The 27,062-nt window shown below is 40.5% G+C and overlaps 2 protein-coding genes across 2 annotated transcripts in view; one reads left to right on the top strand and one right to left on the bottom strand.

The window, feature by feature from the left end:
- The window catches only part of LOC131243153 (exosome complex exonuclease RRP44 homolog A), a 66,778-nt gene extending 47,109 nt beyond the window's left edge, over nt 1–19,669 (top strand). Inside the window, exons 14-24 of the mRNA XM_058242283.1 lie at nt 5,369–5,475; nt 6,032–6,086; nt 6,243–6,342; nt 6,460–6,571; nt 6,765–6,885; nt 7,003–7,062; nt 7,192–7,297; nt 11,012–11,107; nt 11,188–11,269; nt 11,360–11,425; nt 19,252–19,669. Coding sequence (XP_058098266.1) covers nt 5,369–5,475; nt 6,032–6,086; nt 6,243–6,342; nt 6,460–6,571; nt 6,765–6,885; nt 7,003–7,062; nt 7,192–7,297; nt 11,012–11,107; nt 11,188–11,269; nt 11,360–11,425; nt 19,252–19,447 — 1,101 coding nt within the window. The 3' untranslated portion in view covers nt 19,448–19,669. The remainder of the gene's footprint in view (nt 1–5,368; nt 5,476–6,031; nt 6,087–6,242; nt 6,343–6,459; nt 6,572–6,764; nt 6,886–7,002; nt 7,063–7,191; nt 7,298–11,011; nt 11,108–11,187; nt 11,270–11,359; nt 11,426–19,251) is intronic.
- Nucleotides 19,670–20,391: 722 nt separating this feature from the next.
- Nucleotides 20,392–23,656, bottom strand: LOC131244514 (protein PIN-LIKES 7-like). Its single transcript, XM_058244069.1, has 5 exons — nt 23,423–23,656; nt 23,242–23,342; nt 21,906–21,958; nt 21,285–21,470; nt 20,392–20,933 (listed from the first exon to the last, which is right to left on the bottom strand). The coding sequence occupies exons 1-5, from the start codon at nt 23,498–23,500 to the stop codon at nt 20,809–20,811; spliced, it is 543 nt and encodes a 180-aa protein (XP_058100052.1). The 5' UTR covers nt 23,501–23,656; the 3' UTR covers nt 20,392–20,808.
- Between the last annotated feature and the right edge of the window lie 3,406 nt (nt 23,657–27,062).

The raw sequence follows: 27,062 nt of genomic DNA, 5'->3' as shown, positions 1-27,062 counted from the left end.
TGCGGAGGAGGTAGGTGAGGAGCCTGTTGTTCCTAGAGCAACGCGTGGCATTCAGTATACAGCAGGAGCACAAAAGAATAGTAACTTCTCTCCGAACCTACGTTTTGAGAGAGGTTCGGGTCTTGAACTAGCCCCGAAGCAGATACGTGCATCCGAAGCTAACGATTTTTATTTTTATTTTTCCAGGAAGGGAACTTGGATCGGGATACGTGGTAACGCTGTAGCGCGCTTTCAAATTCGAATAGTGGAGAAGTCCGGGATGGTGACATGTCGTAAGAGGAGGCAAGTGATAATTCGGATGAAGGGTTGGGTGATGAAACACTTGTGGATGAATTCCTAGGGCCTTTGGCTTTAGCCATATCACTAACACGTGCCACCGCTCTTATTTCTTTCACTCATGTGACCCAGGAATGCATGTGGGAAACCCACTTGCCCCATTTATTTTGGTATAAACAAAAGCCACATATTTGATCTTCGGATGCTCCTCAGGAATCTTAGGGAATTTTTGCAAGACAAGGTTTTGCATCCTTCTCCTTTGATAGCAGGATGATAACCTGTGAGGGGGATCTGCTGAGCAGTTCACAAGCTTCTCTATGGAAGGATTATTCTTAGGATATCTTCACCGCGGAGCAGCATTAGGAGGTTATGGAGAGGTGCAAAGAAGAATCCATCGTTGACGACATTCAAGAAGTAGATGCTAGTGAGGAAGGGGAATTGCAGCTGGAGGACAGTTGCTTTGTGGGAGAATTACTCGAAGAAGCCCTTGTGGTCACTCCCCTCTGCGCAGAAAAGGTAAGAGTAGTCTCAGATGCGGTGCAGATGCTTGACAGTGGGAACATTATTTTAGAGGTTGAGGACATAAATGGGTTCATCATTTTGGGCGAGCAATTTCGATGTGCCAAAGATATCCTGGTAAGGGTGGGGGGATGGTTGGAATTTCGATGTATATGCGTTTTTTCATTTTGTCCATGCAAAAGAAGCTCTATGCCAATAAGAGTTATAGGCCTTCAAACCCAAGAAATCTCCTCGAGGGTGGAAGGAGTTGTTAAATTTGGAATGCTCTATTAATTACAATATTGCAGGAAAATCGAGAAGTGGCAAGAGGGCAAGATTGGCAAGACGGGGTTAAATGATAATTTTATCTTGGAATGTGAGGGGTCTGGGCTGCAAGTTGGGGTTATAAAAACGTGTAACCATTCAAAGGAAAAAATTATAGCTTTGCAAGAGACCAAGCGTCAACAAGTCAACAAGGGTATGCTTGATTCCATCTAGGGGTTAGAAATAAGGAGTGGATTTCACTGGGTCAGTTGGGGGGATCAGTTGATGTCTGGAAAAAAACTAGACTCTTTTGTTGAGGATTTTTCTATTCGTTCTTCTGTGTGATATATCTTCTGGTTTTCAGTGGGTATTCATTGCGGTATATGGTCGCTGCTGGTATAGTCTTCGTGAGTAGTTTTGGAAAGAATTGAGCTGTGTCAGGCAGAAGTGAGAGGACCCCTAGTGTGTTGGGGGAGATTTTAATGTGGTAAGGTTTTCTTTTGAGAAATCCAGAGAGTCAAATTGTCAAGAAGCATGTCTAGATTTTCTCATTGGGTGGCCCAATACGAGCTGGTGGATCTCCCTTTAGAGGGGGCCAAGTTTACATGGTCTAATTGTCAGGAACAACCAACCTTCTCTCGCCTCAACAAATTTTGTTTGTCTGTAGATTGTCTTGCCAATGGGGCCTTCTAAGGACTACATCAGACCAATCGCCCTATTATTTTAGAAGTTCTTAAAGAAAATTGGGGCCTAAGGCCCTTCAGATCTAAGAATGCATGGCTAGAAATTGAGGGATTTGACCAACTTGTGGAATATTGGTGGGTGTCTTTCTTGGTTGAAGGCCATGTTGGTTTTAAGATTAGCAGAAAGCTAAAGATGCTAGAAGAAAAAAATAATCAAGGAGTGGAAGAAAGACGCACTAGGTAAGAGGGAGACAAAATTCGATAAAATGGCGATCAGGATTCATGCACTTAATCTTCTTGAAGAGGTAGGAGGGCTCTCAGTGGAGGGTAGAATTAAATGAGCAGATTTATCTTCATGGTATGCTATCGAGCTAAGGAAGAAGAAATAAAGTGGAGACTAAGATCAAGGGCAGTTTGGCTTAAGTAAGGTGACAAAAATACCCGCTTCTTCCATATTATTGCTAGTGCTCGAGTTTGTGGTAACAAAATTTCCAGCCTTGATGTTGATGGGGTGAGAATTTCAGATAAAAGTAAGGTTTGCGATTCGATTGTCTTGTTTTACAAGAAGTTGCTGACTGTTGAAACTTGGGGGAGGCCAAAACTTGACAGTTTACTTCTTTCTAAGTTGTCCCCTTTTGATGCTTCCGACCCCGAAAAGCCTTTCTCGAAAGAGGTGTTCGCAACTGTGAAATTTATGTGCGGAGACAAGGCCCTAGGTCCTGATGGCTTTCCCTTGATCTTTTTTAGGAGGTATTGGCATGTTGTGAAAAAGGATGTGATGGAATATATTAGGGAAATTTATGAGTGTAGTCAGCTTGAAGCCACCTTTATAGCCCTTATCCCTTAATTAGAAGGGGCAGAGCAACTAAAAGACTTCAAACCGATTGGCCTTTTAGGAGGCCCTTACAAAATCCTGGCAAAATCTATGTGAATAGGTTCAAGGGAGTTCTGTTGTTGGTTAATTCAGAATTTTAGGGTGCGTTCGTTGCGGGCAGACAAATTTTGGAGAGTGCCTTAATTGTCAACGAATGTATCGACTCCAGATATAAGGAGAAAAGGAGCGGGATAGTCTACAAGTAGGACATTGAGAAAGCATACAATCATGTGGTTTTAGGGTTTTTGGACTACATGTTGGATAGATTAGGTTGTGGTCAAATGTGGAGGGTGTGGATTCAATTCTATGTTCAGTTGGTGTCTTTCTTCACCATGGTTAATGGGTTGCCTCAAGGATACTTTAAAGCATCTAGGGGTCTAAGGCAGGGAGATCTGTTGTCTCCTTATTTGTTTGTAGTGATTGGGGAGGCTCGTAGCATGATGCTTCAGAAAGGGGAAGAGAATGGGCTGTTCAATGTGTTCAAAGTCTCAACCAATAGTGGTCAGATTTCTCGCCTTTGGTATGCAGATGATGCGATTCTGTTTTGTGATGCAGAGGAGGATTCGATGGACAATCTGTGGAAGTTGCTTGTGTGTTTTGAAGCTGCCTCTGATTTGAAGATCGATGCAACAAAATTTGAAATGTTGGGATTCATGTTGCTCAAGATGATCTTAGCTGATTAGCGCGTCTTTGGGTGCAAGACGAAGACCTGCCCTTCCACATACCTTGGGCTCCCTCTTTGCATTGGAAAGCTGCCTATTCATCTATGGGACATGGTGATAGACAGAATTGAAAGGAAATTTCTTGGAAATGTAGGTACCTATCCTTAGGAGGGTGCTTGACCCTTATCATGTCCGCTTTCTCCAATATGCATATTTAGTGTCCTTATTCAAATGTACCAAGTTGGTCAAATGTCCCAAGTTGGTCAAATGTCCCAAGTTGGTCATAGAGAGACTTGAAAAGTTAAGAAGAGATTTCTTTTGGAAAGGTGCTAAGGAGGGTAGGAAGTTTCATCTTCTCAAATGGGATGAGGTGTGTAAACTAATTAATGAGGGTGGAGCCGGACTTAGAAGCTTGGGTGATATGAATACAACTTTACTTGGTAAGTGGATTTGGAAATTTGGAATAAAGGTAGGTTAAGATGTGGAGAGAAATGGTTGCCAGTAAGTACTGAGTGCAGGAAAATGAGTGGTTTGTGAAGTCTTCCTCTTTATATAGAGCTTCGAGCATTTGGAAAGCAATTGCGGCGACTTCTCATTTGGTTCGTAATGGGATTTCCTCTGCGCTTGGTAATGGGCGGTGGATAGTGTGGTGATCATGCTTTTCAGGATCTCTTCCCCCAAGTGGCTCGCGTTGCCATTAATAGGTCTATTTTAGTGGCAAACTGTTTCTCGTTTTATGGGATGTTGTGGTGTGGAATTCCCCCTTGCCACAGGAACCTGTTGGATGGTGAGGTTGTGGAAGTCTCTGGGTTATTGGATCTTTTAAAGGATGTGCACCCTTCATATCAGGAGGGAGACTTGATATTTGGTCTAGATAGAGATCTGGGAAGTTCTCTGTGCGGTCACTTCTTAGTTTGATTTCAGACTGTGCTCTCCTGTGCCTTCTCATCCGTTTCATTATTGGTTTTATGGGGCTCCCCCCCAGTAGCAGTGTTTACTTGGTTGGGGGGTCGGAAGAGCATGCTAACAATTGATAACCTTAAGAGGAGATCCTTGGTCCTTCCTAATGTATGCGTGATCTATATGGGAAATGAGGAGTCAATTGACCATTTGTTCATCCATTGCCCTTTCCTATTTAAAGTTTGGGAGTACTGTCTCTCTCATACTCAATTGGGTGATGTTAAAGCTGGTGGAAGATTTGTTGTGGGCGTGGCGTGGGGGAGGAGTTGGGAAAGCAGGTAAAGCATAATGAGGCTGATTATTATGGGTGTTTTTTGGGGTATCTAGGGTGCTCAGAACGGGTGGTGCGTTTGAAATGAGTGTGCGGGTGTCGATGAGGTTATTTGAAAATTAAGGGTCTCATTTCGGATTGGGCTGCTTTTGTTTAGGCTTCTTCAGCTGGCTTCTCTCTCTTTCTCGTCTGTATTTGTGTTTTTCGGGTGTATTCTTTTCTCATCTTGTGTGAGTGGTTTAATTAATTAATTTTTTCACCTTTCAAAAATAAAAATAAAAATGGGTGTAGAGAATCTTGGAAAACAAGCTCTTGCTCTTGTTTCGTGGGTACAAATGGAAAGAAGTTAGAAAGAGAAGATGTCATGCACGAAGTAAAGCAACTTTATCTCATTGGCGTCTCTGTTTGTAGCTTTTCACAGGCACATGGCAATTGCTGATTGGTCCTTACTAGTTGTATTTTTTTTTTTTGGAGCAAAAGCTGGCTAGTGTTATTCCAGTGTTCCTTTCAGGTTAATGGGACTTTTGGATGGGCAAGGGAACTTTGGTCCCAATTTTACAATTCTTCCTTTATCTTATTGAGATACATGGTCATAGAAAGTTGTCCTTTATCATTACAATCACTAGCTATGCATGCCTTTTACCAAATGTGAACCACTTATTGGACATTTTTTATAGGAATCTGACTATCCATGGACTCTAGATGTTGCAAGTATAAGTCATCTTAATTTTCTGTTAACTCATACAGATTATTGGTAGAGGTTATAATTATGCCCAAACACTCATTTTTAAGTACTTGAATTAGATTAAGTTGGACTTTGTGATGGTATATTATGTTTCCACTGAATGCACATCTTCAACATTTGTTCTTTGTGTTTCAGGAAATGACACCTAATGCGGAGATTATTTCTACAAGATACACAAAAAGTGTTATCAAGTCCTGTGCTGCACTGTCCTACGTTGAAGCTCAAGCAAGGATGGATGATAGGTGGTTTCATCAGCCATTTCTTTGTTTTCCAGCTGTTTCAGTTGGTATTGTTAGTATTTTCTTCCATATGCTTGGTGGCCCTTTTGGAAATGATCGGATACTGCTGCATATTTCATGTTTTGTGTGAATTAATACACAACCATTTATTCTTGCTACTTCTGTTTGAGGTAACATAACAGTAACGGTGGCCGTCGGCCATCGCCATTACCATTACAATAAGGTCCATAACAGCCATTACGGCCTTTTATATTTTTATTTTTATAAAGAAACTATTTCGGCCCCATAATGGACCATTATGAGAGTTATTGGGCCATTACGGGACCGCTACGGACCGTTAGAGGAGTGCTGACAGTTTCAAAATGATATTAATGCATGCATGGCTTACTTTTATGGATTTTATGGAATATCTCAAATCTATACTTTCAGATTCAAATCTGCTACTACCTTTGGTCTTTTTATCCTGAGTCACGAGTATCAGGATTTAATTGCACTTTTGAGTTCTCACCTCATAGGTTAAAGCAGTTTATTCATTCTTGTGATCTTGTCTTTCTGACAGTCGCTTAATGGATCCATTAACTACTGATCTGCGAAACATGAATTCGTTAGCAAAGGTATGCATAATATCCGAATCGATGCTTTAAATTTGATTGTTATTGTTCATGATTCTAGGTTTATATGACTAGTGCAGATATCTCCATTTTTATTTTTCACACTACTGCATGATTCTCCATTTTTATATTTCACACGTCTGTATGATGTATCGGCAGATTATGAGGCTCCGGCGTATTGAAAGAGGAGCTTTGACTCTGGCTTCTGCAGAAGTCAAGTTTCAAATTGACACTGAGACCCACGATCCTCTTGATATTGGTATGGAGTTTTAGAATGTTTCAACTGCCATTAACACCATATCCGTGTTGCATGGATGTCCTGATCCTTTTCTTTTGATTTGTTGTTTGTGTTTGTCTATTTAACCTGTTTCTGCAGGAATGTATCAAATCCAAGAGGCAAATCAAATGATTGAGGAGTTCATGCTTGCTGCTAATGTTTCTGTTGCAGAAAAGATCTTGAAACATTTTTCTCTGTGTTCCTTGCTAAGGTTTGCTACTGATGTTATGTCTTTTCATGGTGCCCATAGATTCCTATTCATACTTCCTTTGCTGATGTGGCCATTTTATTGTTTTCACTATACAATTACAAGAGTAGTTGCATAAGGAGCGTTAATATTCCCACTTCTTACATCTCTTAGTGTTTCTATTGTATATATCACTGGCCTGTCATAATATTTGCAGGCGTCATCCAAGTCCGACTAAAGAGATGCTTGAACCCTTGTTGCGAACAGCTGCTGCTATCGGCTTGGATTTGGATATCTCATCTTCAAAAGCACTTGCTGACTCGCTTGATCGTGCAGTGGTATGATAATAGATGCATGCATTTTAAACATAAATGTGAGAGCTTTTAGCATGAAAAATTGGTGACTGCTGTCAAGCATATTACGATAAGTACTGTAACAAAAGAATTCCATGACAGGGCAATGATCCATACTTCAATAAGCTGGTCCGGATTCTGGCAACTAGATGCATGACTCAGGTAATTCTACCAGAGTTAACAAACAAAATTTAATATTGGTTTAAGCTTTGTTGGCGTAAGTGGATTTTTATTTTTGTATCTGGCTGTAAATATTCTAACTTGTTACTTGACTATGATTTGCTTATTTAGGCAGTTTACTTCTGCAGTGGAGATCTAAGCCCTCCAGAATTTTTTCATTATGGGCTTGCAGCACCTTTATATACTCATTTCACATCTCCCATACGTCGATATGCAGGTTAGTTAGTAGAGTGTCCATGCTATTGCAGTCAAGGTGTTCTGTAACGGTAACGGTGGCCGTAACGGCCACCACCGTTACTGTTATGATATGGGCCGTAACGGCCCCCCGTATCGGCCGTTACGGCCAATTTTTATTTTTTGAAAAATGTACTTCCTGGACTGTTACGGGGCCGTTACGGACCGTTACGCACCGTTACGGGGCCGTTACGGGACATTTTTCTATAACGGCCGTTACGGCCGTCTAACGCGTAACGGTTATGACCGTTACGTAACGGCTATTACGTAACCGATTTGGAATACCATTATTGCAGTATGCTGTATGAAAGATGGTCTATGCATTTGTTCTCTTCAGTTTGTGCTCTGAATGATAAATCTATGAGAATTTTGTACCCCATGGTGCAAAGTATGAATGACTACTACCTTCATCAACTATGATGATTCTTTTCATTTCCATTATGGTGATGTGGTGCAAAGTATTTATTGATGGCTCTTCCTCTGCATCTGCTAGCAAACACTTGCTCAATATGCACTTGTTCTGCACTTCCCATTTGTTAACATGTCTATATCATGCCTCCCATTTCATATTGAGGGACTGCTGCTTCACAAACGAATATTATAAGCTTCCCGAATATTTGACATTGTGCTATTGTTTGAGTTTATATTTCTTTAATGACACCCAAGAAATTGTTGATTTACAATGCATGTGTTGCTGGTAGGCAGTATGTTGATGTTGGTTGCTTGCTCATTCCCAGTAATTTTATTTGTTTACCCAGAAGATCTGCAAGCGCAATTGAATAATGTCAAGTCTTAGAACCTTGCTGACCAAAACTATGAGATACTGTGATTGTGGTCATATATCAAGTACAACATTGCTGTGACTAATAATACCTTCTAGCATCATCGCTCTCGATTAAATAAAAAGTAAAAAACTAGCAGCATCACTTAATAAAAAGAAGAAGCTGAAGAAGAAAGCTAAACTCGAATGGAGGATTCTTGGATGGTCTGAGCCTGACTGAATACATTGGATCCTCAATCATGTCCTCCATCAAGCCAATCACATTTTTTTTTTTTTTGGTCTTTTCTGAGGTTTTGCTTTATAAGAAATAAACAATATTGAAACATTGAATGTTGGGCAGTTAAGGAACAACATGTTCATAGGATGAATGTAGTTGAAGATGTTGAGATGGATGTGTGGCAAGACGAGGAAGGATAAAACTAGAAATGAATGCATTCAAGGGAATATGCAAGAAGATGAGGAAGTAGCACCAATAGGTAATAAGATGAGTGAAAGTAGACAGATGGTTTGGTCATGTGTAATGGTGACCAAGAATTGCACTAGTCAGGAGTGAGTCAGTGTAAGTTTAAGGCTTTTAAAGGGCAAGGGGAAGGCCCAAAAGACTTGATGATCCATTGTCTAATTGAAGTTATGCCCCTTCATATAGTGGAATGGTGGAAAAGGATTCATGTAGTTGACCCCGATTAGTTGGGATAAGGCTTAGATGATGGTGATGATGACATATCAATCAAACATTTAGGTCCTTCGTAAATAATATTAATAATTCTCATTGCCAAAGAGGGAGTGATAAGAGGGTCACTGGAACTGGCTCATCTTTTGCTCTTTCTTAATGTTGTTTTTTTCCCCTTCATGTTTCCAATAAAATTTTAGTGAGCATTTAAACGAAAAAAGTATCTTGCATATTTGGAGTCAAGATGACCATACTAACCTAAGCTAGAATAGCCATCCATCACATTATTGCTCTTGTTATTGAATTGGTTTCTTTCTCATAACTGGTGTCTCTTCTTCATTGAACCAGCTTAACAATTAGCTCATTACGAATAATCCACCCAAAATCACTTTTGCCCAAACTTAACGAATACTTCTATCGCAAGTCCAGTGTTCCAAATATCAATGTTATTATCGATAATATCGATGATATTATCGGTCTCACCAGGTCAGCGATAGCGAAACTGCTAGCAGTTTAAAATTTTCTAAATATCGCCGATATTTTCGAAAATATTGGTGATATTATTGATGTTTTGAGAAGAATCCCTTGTAAAAGTTTGGTAAATAGTGGAAACTGATAGAAAATTGGGAAAAATTCTAACACCCCCCCCAAAAAAAAAAAAAAAACAATTTTTTTTTTTCTTTTTTTTGGAATTTGTGATTTGAATCACTCTTGATTTTTATTGAGAAGTTTGGATTTGGGGGAGAAATATCAACTTGAAACATAGATGAGGTGGAACGTAAAGGTGACAAAAAATCTATAGAAACTTTATTTATATATATTTTAAATGTTAGCATGTATTGCAATGGGAGTTCATGTCTATGCATGATTATCATATATTGACATAGATTTGTTGTGAAAATAATTAACATTTAAGTGAAAAATGGGGGAAATTGGTGAAATCTTAAAATTTTCATTTTTATATTGGAAAATATGTATTTTTTTTTTTACTGTTAATTAATATGGAAATTTTACATATTAATGAATATTGGCCGATCAATTGATTGGCTACAAGTTTATATTATTTTATACTAAAATTTTTCAGTAATGCATGGTTAGGCCTCTATAAATGGAAACTTATTATGCATAGTTGTTTTTTGCACTATTTTGATTCTTGCATGTATTAACATGTGTCTTTTAACATCTCTTTAAGTTTCACTTAAAAAATCCACCTTTTCCCCAATTTTCATCAATGTTTCCCCCATACAACGATATTTTTCTTAGTGTAAACCATAATATCAGCAGTACCTATACTTGTTTCCGTATCCTTGGTCACTGAGACAAGTAATGATACCGATACTCTGAACACAGATTGCAATTAAGCTTTACAATACAAATCAGTGGGGAGTGTAAGGCCTCTCTCTAAAAATGTTCATTGATAGAAAAATAATATCTATCTTTCAAAAAGGAGAAAAAAAGAAGATAAATAACATCTTGAAACTTATTTGCCAATGATGTATTTGCTAATTGGGAATCATTCACACTTTCTCTTTTAGAAACTGGTAGTAGGGTACTGGTGTATTTATGTGTTGGGAAAGGTCTTCTGCAAGTCTGGAACATAAACTTTATTTTTCTTCTTGGACAAACAGGAAAATTTTAATTTTTTCTTTTTAGATTTTTTGAAGATCTTCCTCAATTTCTCTTTTGATGTCTTTCTATCATTGCTTCATTTGATACATGGATGTGCTTGTTCATTTAATTGGATAGAAAACTCAGAATGTTCTTGCGTGTAGTTTTTAGTTCATAGTTTGTAAGGAAATAGTTAAAATTTTCGGCTTAATTTTTGTGGGGAGGAATGCTAGTTGCACTTAGCTTATTCTCTATATGCTTTCTGCTTGTGAGTTCCATGGGTTCCCATTGAAGACATACATGATAGGGCCATTCATCTGGCAGGCCCCACTGTATGTGGATGGCCTTGGGAAAAAAGAAGACTTGTCGGGTGATCCTAACCACACGATTTGAGCGAAAATTGAGCAGTTAAGATTGTCTGATTGGCTTAATTTTCAGGCAAAGACCAATCTACGGTGGGTCTGCCAGACAGTGGTTTGAATCTTTTACACATCTTCCACGTGTGATGTTTCCCTATCGTGTCCAATGAATCAAGTGTCAATTCAGCAATCCTCTTTCATAGGTAAGCAGTGGTGATGTTGAATAGGATACTTTGATATGAGACAGTGAAGCGAGTTGGGACCCTCTCTTTGTTGCAGATGTTATTGTCCACAGGTTGCTTGCTGCAGCTTTAGGAATATACAAGTTACCTTCAATTTTCCAAGACAGGCCTCAGCTGACAAGTATTGCTGACAGTAAGATAACGGCCATTCCTGCTGATCTGAGTTCATTTCAATGACTTATATTTAAGTTACTCATTTTAGGACTTTTCCAGATTTGAATTACCGGCACCGGAATGCCCAGATGGCTAGCCGGGCATCTGTGGAGCTTCATACACTCATCTATTTCAGGAAACGGTACAGTAATCATGCCTTGCGAATTTCCGTGAAAACTTTCTTCCTTAATTTAGTTGATTGTTGGAACATACAATGTCTTTTCCATTGCAGGCCCACAGACACGGAAGCCAGAATAGTGAAGATAAGATCCAACGGGTTCATAGTCTTTGTGCCCAAGTATGTAGTATAATTTTTCCATCCATTTTTCTGAATAACTACTTTGGATATTGATGAAAGGGGAAAATGTCAGTAGTCCATGGATTCTCATTCGTGGAAAGTGGTTGGTCTTTCCATGAAAGTTGCATGTCCCCAGCTGTGAAACCAGTGGGAGTTTGCAGACTACTCCAACTGCTATATTGGACATTTTTTTTGTGGAAATGCCATTGCCATTTCATATTATGAGATGGATCCAGTCATTGAGAAAAGAGGAATGCCAGTGTGCAAGCTGGTGCTGCATAAAACTTCTATGAAGTAACTGTTCTTCCGGTGGGCTGTCATGTGAATAAGAGAAATTCCAAGAATTGAGGGGAGTGGACTCTCATAGCCATCTGATAAGTGACTAAAAAAGAAACGGTTAGATCAGAGATCCATATTGAAACATTAAAACTCACAGTAACTGGATGGTCGGAGTTGCCAACCACTTGACTTTGGCCCGTAGTCCATCCACACAGTGCCCACAGATCAACAGTCTCGATCACCACATATTTGCAATATGTACCTTGAGGAAACTGCATAGAATTCTCATGCAGTGTGCACTGCATGCTAGCATTTCTCTTGCAAAAATCAAATCTTATTATTATCTAATAAATGGTTCACTGGTATTTTTTTTTTCCCCCTCCAAATGCTTGGTTCCTTTTTCTTTCTCACTGTTACTGTTTCTCCAGACATTATTTCCACAAACTTTAAAATCCAATGGGATCTCCTCTTCTTTCTAGGGCTCAACAGAGTCGTTGCAGGGCCATTGATTTAGGAAGAAAGAAAGTCGGCTATGATGGTGTCAGCTGGAGTCGGCTAAGGCTGGAGATGGCGATAAGAGGAATACTTATCAAGTGAAGTTGATTGAACTCTCTTTTTTTGGGCAACTAGATGGTGCTTGGATTGTCGCTAGAGGAAGGGGAAATGCAGCAATCAGGAGTGGATGACCCTTGTCTCCTACCTACCTCTGTACCCTTCAATAACTTCTTTGGAGGACATCTTCAAGATGATTGGTTAGTCAGAGAGGATGTTATACTTATACCATGTGAAAGGAACAACGAGAAATACAGAGGTTTCAGCTTTGTGCATATGTAGCTGGAATTTAGAAGAGGATGCTGTCATGGCACTTGCACAAGTTGATGGGGTTGAATGGGGAGGTTCTGGTCTGAAGGTGCAAAGGGCCAAATATGGCCTAGAATCATTGTAAAATAAGAAGAAACCTCCACCTATAGTTGCACAAAGTGTGAAGTGAAGCATGGACAGATTCGAGTGCAGGAGTGGGGGAGTTGTTAGTTTCAAAATGTTTTCAAGTACAAACTGTTAGGAAGTTGGAGTGCAAGTCTGATGCGTGATTTGAAGTGGGATTGATACCTAGCTATAAGGATCGTGCAACTAAGCCCCCACTGAAAAGGGTTGGTAATTTGAGTGAAAGTGTTTTGTGCTCTCTAATAGCAGGGTTGTAGCTGCTAAGCATTTGTTGGTTCTCCCTGAAGTGCCTAGCCTCCGTGACTGCCAGTGCTTGGGATTTCCATTGATGTTGTGAAGAATGGCAAGGGAGGTAAGAGATGGGTTTGGGTGATGCAAGAAGATAATGCCAAGTGGGCTCAACCTTTCTTCAAAGAAAGTAAGAGTAGACTAGAATCCTTCTTGGTGGGTCGTCTCTCTCATGATTAAGTTAACACTCGGTGGGTTGAGAAGAGATGGCTATCAAAGAAATGGGACACTCAATCAGTTCAGATAAAGAGGTAGGGGAACATGAACATCTAGATACAATTGTTGAGTTTGGCAGAAGTGGCAATGGACTGATGGTGCTTCACGGGGAGAGAAATCATGCGAATGGTCCAATTAGAGAAGTGGGGTTTTGATAAGAGTTGGTGGGTGCGCGTTTTTACAACATACCACTCGTTGCATGACCCACTAAATCTGTTGCAACTTGCAACAAGGGGGAATATTTTGGGGTGGTGGAGTATGCTAGGATAAAGATTAAGAAGGTGAAACCATGGAGGATAGAATCCGTGATTAGAAAGTGTGCGCTTTTTTTTCTTTTTTTAAATTTTTTTTTTGTTTGTGAGAATTGATCAGTTATCACCAAGAGGGTGGTGGATGTTGCTATTTTGAGGAAGGTGGTAGATGTTGTTGAAGAAGAGTCGCTCAAGGAGGCATTTGGGAAGAAGATAGTACCAAAATTGGTAGCCCACAATCTATAGGTCCAAGGCAGCGGGGACTATTGATAGTTGACGGACGGTGTTTCACTTATCAAGGCATAAGCGGTTTTAAGATTTGAATTTATTTCTTCCCCATCATGTGATGGGGACAATGTCTGCTCGTAATCTTGCCAGTGCAAAATCCTTTGCTAGTTGAATTGACATTTACCCAAAATGTGATCAGTATAGGCATCAACTTGCGATGGTGCCAGCACTCAAGACTCCCACATGCATTTAGTCTTTTTAGGAACACATGGTTAGGGGCATTCATCTCACACATTTAGATGCAACGACATGTAGCGTCCCTAAAATGGACGTTGCTTCCTCATTAGGTGTGGGCTTATGCTACTTAGTGTTGCATGCAACTCATTTAGGCTCAAATTGTGTCACGAGGTTAATGCATGTGAAAGGTAGTGATGGGCCTTTCAGGTCTAGAGAGGCGAACCCATGAATACTACTAATAAAGGACTTTTTCATCCTTTACTTTGTTGAGGAAACTCATATATCCCCCTAGATTGCTGCTCTAGGGGCTTACCTTGTCTAACTGGTGGAGGATTTTGAATGCTTCAGGTGGCCATTTCTTTTGCAACAGGGAATCTTTAGTAAGTGGAGAGAAGAGAGGACGATTGCAGCCTTACAGAGACACATCTGTTTGGCATCCCTATCTTCACTACTCCCCAATCCACTTAGGGTCCAATTTAGTTAGTTAGAAGGAATCATGGGTGGCACAGGTTAGATCAAAGGAAAAGTTCTTTAGCTGAGTGAAGATAAGTATTGTTTCTCATCTAACAGTGGTGATAGGCAGGTTACTTAAAGGCTCAAGTCAAGCCAAGGTATTCTGTAACGGTAACAGTGGTTGTGATGGCCACCATTGTTACCTTTATGATATAGGCTTTGATATTCGTTACAGTATCTCTCTCTCTCTCTCTCTGGTTTTTTTTTTTTTTTTAATTGGAAAAAAAAATAATTTGTATCTGGCTTGTAATGGACCATTAGGTCAGTTTTTCCATAATGGCTGTACGATTGTTACGACCCTGTAACATGCAACAGTTGTCACTGTTACCTTTATCTAACAGCCTTTATGGCCTTGTAATGGCTGTTACGGCGTACCATGAATCAAGCAACGATCATTGATGTAATGCAATGTGTGGGCGGAGTGGTGGGGCTTGTGTTCGAAGGGAGTGATGATGACATGGAAACATTGTTTCATTTTATGAATGCAAACGATAAACTTTATGAGTAGGATCAGGCCATGGTGAAACGTGGCATAAGGGTGGTCCTTAATATTTCCCCTTTGATGGGCAGACCTTTGTTAATGAGTTCCTCCAATCAAGGTTCTAAAAGCCCTCACTAGGAAGGGGGGAACATTAGCTATGCGAAATGAAGATTCTTCATGGAACACGTATGAGGGATGACATGTCTGAATAAAAGAAGCTAGAAGCAGCTGTGTATGTTGTAGAAAGTGAACTTAGTTTCCTTTCAACAGAACCTCTGAAAAAAAGGATTGGGAAATGAGTCTTGTTTCATTGGTTTGGGGAGGTAGAAGTGTAATTGGGTTTCAAAGTGTAGTGGTGCTTTAGGAGGCATCTTGGTAGTATGGGATTCAAATTTCCTTACCAAAGAGGATTAGTGTGCTCAACTTTTCTTCGTTTTGACTCTCTTTAAAGTCAGTCAGCGATGGGCATTTTCTGCCATGTATGGCCCCAATGATCCAAGCAGCAAGCCTAATTTCTGAGAGGAATTGGATGGAAGCAATTATAAATGGACGGTGTTGTGGTGTCTTGGTAGTGGTTTCAATATTACTAGATCTTTCATGAAAAGCTGAGTGACACCATCACAACTAGTAGGACCACTAGAAGTATAAGTGAATTCTCTGATGGATAGAAAGACATAACCTCGTTGACTCCCACTTTACTGGAGCCAAACAGACATGATTTGATGAAAAAGAAAAGACTGTCAAGGATCAATAGTTTTTTGGTGTCCATCAATTGGGAAGAATCCTTTCTTGATGCTATCCACTTTGTTTTCCTCACTCTTTGTTTCTGATAACTGCTTGATAATATCGCATGGATTGGATTCTTATGAGGAATCGTCGGGGTCTGAAGGTTTTTGATTTGAACTTGCATTGTTAGAAGAATAGGACTTCATCCTGAAGGCGAACGAGTGGTGGGCTTCTTTTAAGTGGAAGGGTGGGCTAGAGACATGGTTGTGATTGAAGCAACTAAAGTTTCTTGTAGGAAAATTAAAAGGAATACTCCCACCATGTCTCGATTGAGGAAGAGGTGATCTAATTATGGGGGGCCATCCAATTTATTAGTAGTGAAGAAGATGAACCTTCCTTGAAGAGGATTTTTCGGAGATTCATATCCTGAAGCTTGAGCTGGAAAAGAATTTGAAACAAGAAGAAATGAAATGTGCTGAGATCCCAGGTAGTGTGGCCAAAAGGTGACAAAAACCCAAAATTTTCCATGGTGTTAATAATGCCATTATGACCATATCCTCTTGGCTGATGAGGGCCGAGGGGAGAATTGAGGAAGATGTCACCTGCGAGTTGATTTTGAGTTATTATTCTGACCATTTATTTTATGATGTTTGGGCCTAAGGTTGGATAGTCTTTTCTCTTTATCAAATTGATGTATCAGAAAGCCCCTTTCAGGAGGAGGTCCTGGACAAAGCTATTAACAGTCTTGGCAAAGACGCAACTCAAGGTTCAGATGGTCTTTCCATCGCCTTTTTCTGAGTTCTTTTAGAAGACGTGTTCTTCGTTTCCGTATTATTTGAGAGGGAGATTATCTGAGGACATAGACGCACCCTTCATCGCTTTAATCCCTAAGAGAAACTACGACCACAACCACACCACCCCCCCCCCCCCCCCGTGTATGGCTGGCAGATCTTGGACGAGACCCTTTTTTCAGCTCATGAATGTATTATATTTCAGACATAAATCAGGCAAAGTCAGTATTATTTGCAAGCTTAATATGGAAAAAGCTTGCGATTACATATATAGGAAGCTTGTCCATTACATAGTCGGCTGTGTTTTGACATCAAGTGGAAAAGCTCGAGATGGGAATCTATGCATTCGTCTTATTTCTCACTACTTGTGAATGATTCTGCTAAATGGTTCGTCAAAAGTGGCTGAGGTTTGTGGTTCTCCCACTTTCTCTATCACATTTGCAAAGGCCTTGGGTAAAATGTTGGAGGGTGGCAATGGGCCAGGTTAGGATAGGCCAGACTCTTCTTGACACTTAAGGCCCAAGGCCTAAGTCTAGCCCAAGCCTGACATGGGCCTGGCATAGTATGACCGAGCCTGAGCCCAAAAAAACTTGGCTTGGCCTGGGCCCGACCTGGCCCGGCCTAGCTCAAAAACTCACAAAATCCTTAATTTTCCTAATCGATCCATTGATCATGTGGGCCATCTATGCACATTAAACCCTCTACTTTTGAGATGTATGGGTTTCCAAACCAAAGGTTGGAATGGCATATTTGTAGGACATAGCACATGATCGTACAATATTGGGTTGGGTTGGGTCAGGTTGGGCTGGGCCAGGTCAGGTTAGGCTTGAGTGACTTGAGCCAAAGTCCAACTCAAAAATTGATTGAGTCATGCATGCAAGGCTCAAGCCAGCTCATGAGCCAAAGTCCAACTCAAAAATTGATTGAGTCATGCATGCAAGGCTCAAGCCAGTTCATGAGCCAAGCTAGTAGGTCCTAACCCGGCCCAAAACCGGGTAGGGTAGGCTATGCGGCCCATTTGCCACCCTTAATTAGGCAAGAGAGGAAGTTCTTGTCAGGGCTTTTGGGTGGAACAATGCCAATATTCAGATCACACATCTTCAATCCCCCGACTCTTTTTGTGGTTTCATATTCTTTTGTTGTATTTCAATGAAATGGGCCTTAATTCATGAAATCAAGCTTGATTTGTGTTCAATTAGGGCCCATTTAGTTGACTTTTAGAATGTCAAGTCAAACAAACAATATTCTTATCAAGGAATGGTTAGAGACACCATCATATACATATAAAAAACAAAAAGTTAGAGATTCTTGAATTTCTATTTTTTTTCCCCCCACCCATATTTCATTTATATTTTTACAATAATTTTGCCTTAAAAAAAAAAATCAACGAATACAGTCTGGCAGGGGCCAATATAGATCCAATAAGCCCATATCATATCAATTTTTGGCAGGGCTGGTATGCCCTCCAATATCGATATTCAGAACCATGTGCTAGTGTTATTTACAGGTTGAAAAAGGATCCAAAGGGATTTTCTTTGGCAAGGAGCTAAGAAAAATAATAAGTTCAACTTGGTTTGTTTGGAAGAGGTTTGGAAGTCAAAGGAGCATGAAGGGTTACGTCTTAGAAGTCTTTAAGTCTATAAAGTTGGCTCCCTTTGGCAAATGGTTATGGAGCTTTGGGAGGAGGAGGTAGCCTGTGGAAAAGTGTTCCTACAAGTATGCAATGGAAGATGGGGGCTGGTTCTCTTGGCAGTCATCTTATAGGGCCTTTGGTATTTGGAAAGCTATGTTAAAAGTTGGAATACTCTTTAAAAGGGAGATCTTGCATCCCTAGAGATGGCTCTTGAGTTTGATTCTGGTCGGAAAAGTGGTGCAGGGATAGGCCGCCGTATTTTGCTTTCTCTAGCCTGTTAGGAATTGCAAGTGAGAAAGGTCCTCTTGTTTCCCATTATGCTTCTAAGCTGGGAGACCATGTGGTTGGATCCTGTGACTCCTGTCGGTGCTGAAGAAACCTAACCGATGCTGAGATCACTAAATGTGTCTCAGCATTGGGATAGGTGGGTGTGGACTTATGCTATTTTGTATTGATCCTTTGTCAAGTCATTCTACTCAGTTATCTCCATTCCCCAATCCTCTAGAATCCCAGACCCCATCCATCATATCTGGAAACACAAGGGTTCGCCCTGTTTCTGGCGTTTGCATGGCTTGGTGGCAAAAACAAGGTGCTTACAATTGATCATTTGAGTCGGAAGATGATTTTCCGAAACAGGGTGTGTTCTCTCTCAGGGATGCAGATACGGTGGAAGTTTTCAGGTTCATTCGAAGTGGTTTGGGTGATGCATGCTGGATTAGGGACGTTTCTTCATACGTGGTGTGGTGAACGGAAGAGTAAAAGGAGGACCTCTTTATGGCAGCCTTCTCTTCTTGCTTCTCTTTGGATGGCATGGCTTGAATGCAACAGTAGGACTTTCTGGTACTAGTTGAGTTCACACTGTGTGGTTTTCCAGAACAGCTTGTTATTGATTGGGTAGAGTGACCAAGTATTTTGCTGATAAGCCTATGGATTTATTTGGGTGATATTGGGGGTTTCTTCTCTGTTGCATTATGATGTCCTGTCATTCTCCTCACACGTTCCTTGTTTTTCTTTTCTGATAAACTTCCGTTGTCCCCAAAATATAAGGGAAAAAATGGAAATTTTGTTGCAAGCTGTAAAACAGTGGTATGTCTAATGATACTGATCATTCCGTCCTGTGAATTTTATTTCTCTGGGTAGGCTTTGCATTATACATGGATGGGATGAGAAGAGTGGGACTTGCATATGTTGCTGAAAATAGCCAAGCTAATGGAGGTTAATATTATACGTTTTTGCAGGTATGGTATCGAAGGGCCCGTATACTTGATTCAGAGAGGGCAGAATGGAGGGGAATGGGTGGTGGATGAGGAACATCAGAGAATGAGGAAGGCAGATGGGAGCATCAGTCACAGCATATTGCAGACTGTGAGGATTCATATGGAGGTTGTGGAGCGCCAGCCTAACAGGCCGAAGCTCGAACTCACCCTTATATAGATTAATGTTATTTCTCTTTACCCTTTTGAGTTATATTAAAAAATTATTAACGTATTGTAGTTGCTATTCGCCTTTGTATTACATCCATATTCTCTTCAACAATGGTATTTATAATGGCTAAAACTGTAGAAATTAGTTCTTTGTTCCAAAACAACTTCACAATCATAGCAACGCTGTTTCAGCAGCATACAATCAATCAATCAAGAAAAGCTATTGACAGAAGTACCACACCCTCTCATTGCACATGTACCGATTACATGGCAAAACAAAAGAAAAAGAATAGAAAGAAGAAAAGAAAAAAGAAAAAAAGAGAGACGATGAACAGCTATTTGTTTTGATTAATGGAGCAAAATTCCATGGGCCCACTGATAAATTCTGTATGAGCCTGATAAATTGCGTAATGATACTCTTTAACAATATTAGGTCTTGTTGCCAAAGGAAATCTGATGGACAAGATCGCATTTATGAAGTGGCTGCAGTGTCATGGACTGTGCCTCTCCATGCCCAACTTATGGACTCATCCATTTTTGGCTTTCCTTGCACAGTGGCTATGTACAGTCTAGAGAATTTTAGAGAGGATTAGAGTTGTGTAGAGATGTCTAGAACATTCTAGAGTTCCTTGGAGTCTTCATGTAGCTGATGGTGTATAATATATAGTCTAGAAGATTTCTGAAGTATTTCTAGTTGGATGGCTCCTCTTCCAAGTAGCTTCGCTGCAATTGGGTGATTGGCTGACTCGTCCATAAGGAGGTTGTGCCTCATGGCCTTATGCTTACAGAAGCACTTTGGCCATCACAACAAGATGATATGGCTGGAGTTGGAAGAGAGAGAGAGAGAGAGAGAGAGAGAGAGAGAGATTTGCAATTATAAAAAAATATATTATGTAGTTCACTTCAAACAAACATTACAATGCTTCTCTATCACCTCTTTCCGTTTTTTTTTTTGGGGTTAGCTTGTTAGTACACACACATGTCAGTACACACACTCCATGTTAGCCACCCCCGCTAGGGATCGATACCAAGACCTCAAGTGTTGAAAGGAGGTATCTCCACTCAGTCTGCCGGTTGAGCTATGGATCTGGGTGTGCTTCACTATCACCTTGTTGTAATTTAATTATTGCAATCAAAGTCATTTTTACATCCAAACAGACCCTCAAGAATTTTTGGATTGACTCAATATCCTGATCAATTCTCACCACTGGCCCCTACCAATCTCTGCTTTCATGCTTAATCGCGTTGAACACAACATTCCAATCAGCATCGGTGGCCCAAAAAACTAAAAGATGTAATCACATGTTAACAAATGTGGCCTGGACATTCGATGGGCCCTTGATTATGAGGATTGCTGCTGCCTATATTTGTTCAAGATAGGATCCACATGAAGATGGTCAACCAGACAGTAATTGCTACGGCGGCAATCAAATATGTCCATAGGAAGATGACGGAGCATTCGTCTTGACCCACATCATACAGTTGGGTCATGGTTCCTATATTCCATTTTTGTGAAGATTACAATTATTAGTTCTGCGGAATAAATTTGTAGTGTGTCTTTCATTGGTATCTTCCGATCAGGCCATTGCCCCAAAAAGTCACATTAATCTATTCGTGCTGATCGTCTAATTAGTGGATGATTCTGGACCATTCCCAACTTTTGTGTTTTAAAGCAAGCTATCGAATTTGCCAGGAACATCCAATTGCAACTTTTGGGCCCTTGTAAGAGGTGGACCATGATTGGGTGGTAGAGATAGTAAATACGCTTACATCCATATGGTGTATGTTACAAGATCACTTGACTAGGCTATGATTATTAAAAGCACTGAGTTTATAAGAAATCGAACCGATGCTCACTGCGGGTGGGACAGTAAACTGTATCATGAGCACACATCGATACAAGGGATCTGGTGATAGGAACCCTAAATCACCAGCTGCTTTAACCACGGCCAGTCCGATCAAAGGAAGAATAACGTAGCGCACTATAGTGACCCCAATAACGAGTGAAGCTTTTAATCTTCCTGCGCTTAATCCTGTTTAAGTTGAAGAAACAACAACAACAACAACAACAACAACAAAAAAGTTTAGAAAATAAATAGATATATAACTTCTCAATGTGTTTCCTATCCATTTAGGGGTAGTCTGGTAGCTTGGATTTTGGCCATTTTGGATTTGAAATCGAAACTGAGTCCCTGGAACGTGGTGGATTCTAAATCTTTTCAATTGTTCTTTTATTTAATCCTCTCCAGTGATCTTATTCAATTGGTTCTCCTGTGCTTTCTGTAATCCAAGTTATCAAACATAGTTTTTGGATTCCATGGATTGAAAATCCAGGTTATCAAACATAAGTTACAGAGTGAAAATCTCAGGATTTTAGTGTTTTTTTTAAATTAAAAAAAAAAAAAAAAATCGAAATCCAATTTGCCAAACGAGTCCTCGTAGGATATTTAGAGATAAATATAGTTTACCTTGGTAAAGGTTTCCTCCTAGTAGAAGAGTGATGCAAGGCAGCGTGCCATCTCTGCATTGAGTTAGCAATTTTGTTATCAAAATCAAAATCAAATAAAATACTTACCATGACATCCATGCTACCCGCAAGGTAGGTTCTACTCTGCGGATGCCCTTTAGCAAATCTCTTAGATGCCTATGAATCTGGTCCGTTCATTTGTTCCAAAAAATAGGCCAATCAGACGGACTAAACTGATCACAATTGGAACAGGTCCCAGCAGACAGCAGTGGTTTTTTTTTTTTTTTTCTATTAAAGATAGAGTGTCTATGATTGTTCTTTTGTATGATCATCAGTTGGTCATCCACTCAGAGAGAACCAACAATAATCTGTTTTACAATTTTAGTTGCCCACTCATGTACAGGGTTTGTAATCATATGGGCCTGGTTTTATAGATATGGTATCTACATTGTTGGGATTGTCTGATGAATGGCTGTGATCTTGCAAATAGCTCGTTTCCACATGTGAGGCCAGTGCAAATAGCATTACTCTTTGCATGTTCCTGCAATTAATACATTTCTTATTGTTGGGTGTGTTTGCTTGCACCAAATTAGATGGTGAAGTTTTATAATATTTGTTGCAGCCAAATGCACCCCTTATATTTGCTCAATTTCTTTAGGGTCGTTTGGTTACCTACGTGGAAAGTAGCCCTGGCCGAAATCAAATCCACAAATATTTCCTTGCTCTTGATTTTTTTTTTTTTTTTTTTTTTTGGGTACTTGCATTGTTTTCGTGTTGGGGGCCTTTTCAAGCGGAGATGGTTTTTTGCTTCTCTCCTAAAAAGCCATCTTCTTCTTCTTTTTCAAAATCCTCTTCTCCACCCAAACACAGTTTCTAAAATCCTTGGAGCATGTTTGGTAGATGCCTAAAAATGAGCTCGTCTCATTTTAACTAATCCTAATTATGTATTAGAGATCATGACTATTTTTAATCCTTAATAAAATGAAATATGATCTTTAATACATAATTATAATTAACTAAAATAAGATGAACTCATTTTTTTTGTGTTTACCAAACATGCCTTAGAATGGCTTTCCCAGTACTCAAAAGCAACAAGCATAATATTTCTCAGAGGACCTGAACGTTTTCCAAATGAGAAGGCTGTTTGACTTTGGGAGAGTTGATGAACCGACTCTTACATTAGTGAATCCGAGTGGATCAGCAACTCATTTCAAGTGTAAAATCCAACTTCCATAAGGAAAAGCACTCTCCCATTGTGATCCCCCTTCATTTGGGAGATGTTATATGGTATTTCAGCTCTATATGTTTTGATTATTTAAATATGATAGTAATCATACCCTAATAATTTGATTGAATCTTGGACCACTTGGAGGGATGCAGTTGCACCAACGATTAGAGAAATCAACCGTGGAGTCGCACCGAAAATGAATCCAGCAATCTGAGAGAACTTGAGACTTGATCGTATCAATTGTTTTCCAACTGAAAATTAACATTTGTGCATTCTAAGTTCTAACATACCATACCGACAGTTGTTGGCGCCTTTACTTCCTGGACGATCCGATGAAGAAATCCTTTCAGTTTCTCCAAAAATGGCATTTCATCCGATTAAGACGCTGCTGCAATCTGCAATGTCAATCATTTTATATATTTATGATGATCTGAGCTGCTCTTTCATCATCATAAGGCTCCATCAATAGATCATGGACCGAATGTCACGTTTAGTGGCCCATCTTAATTGTGTAAAATGACAACAAATAGCATGCTGCCCCTTTCTTTCTTCCCTGCTATAGACATCCCAGCCATGCTAGATGATTTCGCACAAAAATAAGCTGGTCCACTCATCAGGAGGGCCACACCATCTGATTTGACATGCTGGTTTGGCCTCCCTAATGAGTGAATCGACCAGATTTTCTAGACAGATAACCTTCATGATAGTCCTCAACTTCTTCTAGGGTCAGATGTCATATGCACGTGAAACCTTTGTAGGAAAACAATAGGGATGCATGCAAACTTTGCCTACAGCAGGCTGTAGGTGATCAGCTCTCTAATCTCTATTAACATTGTCCTAGAAATTGCACATTTTTTCGAATGGTCAAGATTGTCCGAAAATTCTAGTTTTTATTTATTTATTTATTTATTTTTAAAATTTTTTTTAATCCATTTATGGTGAGATTCCATGAAACGTGCAACTAGTTGCTTAGGGACACGGGAATGCATGCTCCAATTCGTTCGATCCGGACTGTCCATAAGGTCATCTCATAGTTCATGGACACCATAAAAAATAATAAATAAATAAATAATGACAGGACCATTCTAACCATCCAATCAATAGCTTATAAAATGGAAGGTGTTAAGATTGTTTATGGAAATGAATCCAATCAACCATTCTTTGTTGCACTACTATCAGTGAGAGGGCCAAATTTTATATGGTCGAGATCATTCAATTAGTGTAATTAATTTTAGTGATTGAAGGTAGAATGTGATCTTGACCGAGTGGATGGTCCAGATTGATTGCTGGAACTCTCACTTTAGCCATGTGCAACTAGGAGCACCGTAACTTGTAGTGGTCATGGACATTGGATAGTTTCTTGAAAGAACTTTGCTCAGTTCAGACGCGCATACAAGTTAGCTAGTGCCAGTACATAGGTCAACGTGGCCGACAGGTCCAATATCCAAGCCATCCATGAGAAGATGTAGATTCCCTATCTCAAGAATCAGATCGTTCTACTAGTCAGGTGGGCCACAATTAACTGAAGAAATGTTCAGTTTTGAAATGTCCACTAGTCAGCTTGTGGGCTGACCATAGCTTTTCTTGGAATAATACATAGCGTTTTTGTTATTTAACAACCAATCTCTACCGTACGAACGGTTTTCTGTAGCTAGGGCTGTTCACGAGTTGAGCTAGCTCCAATTACTCGCTCGACTCGGCTCGAGTCAGCCCGGATTGACTTGGCTTGAATGGCTCAGTCAGGCCAAGTTAAGCTTAAATCTTATATTTCGAGTTGAGTTCGAGCTGAGTTCGACTGTGGGCCATTTTAACTCGACTAAACTCGACTCGACTCGAAACTTGAACTCGAGCTCGAGCTCGACTCGGCTCAAGTAGAAATAAGGTTTTATAATATATATATATAAACCCTACCTGCACCCCACCAGCATGGCCGCATTCCCTTTGTCCCTTTCCCTTTCTTTTCTCTCTACCCCACCCCACTGAGCCCGCTGCCCACCGCACGCCTGCCCGATGAGCAACATCAATCCACTGGACTGCCCGATGAGCAACATCAATCCATTGGACCACCACCACCTATAGGCTACAATTGCCCGAATGCTGCCCGCACCCGATCTCGCCCAGTGAACTAGAGCGGCCCAATCCTGACACGATGAGTGCCAGATCCGTTTTTTCTTCTTAATCTTCTTCTTCTTCTTCTAGATTGGCATGCTTCTCACGGTATGGTGGATGAATTGCCATCCTAGTGTAGCAAAATCTTGTAGCCCAGAAAAACAAAATTCCCCTGAAAACGTAAGCTCTCTAGGGCCCACCATCATATCTATGTCATATCCACTCCATCCATCTGCTCCTAGTTATTTTAGGAGATGAGCCAAAAATGAAGATGGTAAACTCAACTGGGCCACACCACGGGAAACGGTGTGGATGGTCAGGGGCGGGCTTGGGCTGGAGCATATAGGATAGGGCAGGGCTATGGCCAGCTCTGCCTGGCCCATATCCACCGTCATTTAGGGCCATGTCCACTTCCCCCATCAGGTGCGTCCCTTCAAGCTTCTCATCCAAGAACAAAACTGAAGTCCATCTAAGAAACGGGTGGCTCACATCACAGGAAACAACTGGAATGTGGACGCCCACCATTAAAACCTTCCAGATAAGGTGGGGCCAGAGTGCTCCGTAGGCCCACCAATTAAACCTTCCAGATAAGGTGGGGCCAGAGTGTTCTGTATATGTCATCCAATCCTTTTTATCAAACTGCACCTCACCAGGATGAATGGACAACCCGAAAAGCCCAAAAAGCCAGGCCATTCCAGAAATCAGGTAGGCCATTTTAGGCATGATTTTATGTGGACCACCACATAAGTTCTGGATCTGACTATTTTTGGGACATGCGGTGAAATTGAAATGGGCCGCATGATGGACAGAATGGATATCAAACAAACACGATAAGCTATTCTACCAGCACTTGCAGAGGAATTGGCTTCCTTCAAAACAACAAAAGCTTAGAAAAACACTGCGCATTAAGACAGCAAAAACTTTAAAATCATATAATAACTTTACTAGTCGGGAACTCTACTACTTCAGAATTGAATGCAGTGAGAACCACCCCTTGTGAGAATATTTACAGCTTAATCCCAATATCTGCTATTATGCCTTCTGGATGGAACCCAAGACCGCCGAATTTCTTGTGGAAGTGCTAACCCAAAATCATATATCCCACTGCGTTTTTTTATTAGTTAGCACTTGGTACATACACCTAATTGTTAGCCATGCCCCACTTGGGAATTAATACTAAGACATTTAATTTGTATTTTTTAGCCAAAATTTTAGTAACTTAACATATGATGATATGAACAAGCTCGAGCTCGACTCGAGGTAAACTTGGCTCGACTCGAGGTAAACTCGACTCGACTCGAACTACTAGAGCGACTCGATAGTTTTGGCAAACAAGCCAAGCTTCAATGTTGAGCTTGAGCTCAAACTCAAGTACACCATGGACAAGCCAAGCCAAGCTTGGCCCACTTCGACTCGACTTAGCTCGATGCCCACCCCTATCTGTAGCTTCTTCAAGGGTTTTGGTTGTCAACTGGCAAACTTGAGTGGAGGTACCTCGTTTCAACACTTGAGGTCTTGGTATCGATCCCTAGCGGGGGTGGCTAACATGGAGTGTGTGTACTGACATGAGTGTATACCAACAAGCTAGCTGCCGCAGCGCGCCCCCCCCCCCCCCTCCCCCCTCCCCTGTAAAAAAAAAGGGTTTTGGTTGATAGCAAAATTATAAACACCTGATCAAGGGGGCCCACCATATTCTTCTTCTATCTTAAGGAGGCATGTGTCCCCACCAACATTCAAGTCATTGTTGGGTTATCTTTGGCAACGTCTCATCCATTGATCTGGTTTGATTATACAATACGGCCATATTTCGCAATAGACTGT

The sequence above is a fragment of the Magnolia sinica genome, chromosome 4 (assembly GCF_029962835.1).
Source record: "Magnolia sinica isolate HGM2019 chromosome 4, MsV1, whole genome shotgun sequence".
Lineage (NCBI taxonomy): Eukaryota > Viridiplantae > Streptophyta > Magnoliopsida > Magnoliales > Magnoliaceae > Magnolia > Magnolia sinica.
Note: the sequence above shows the minus strand (reverse complement) of the source record. Positions and strands in the feature narration are given on the sequence as shown.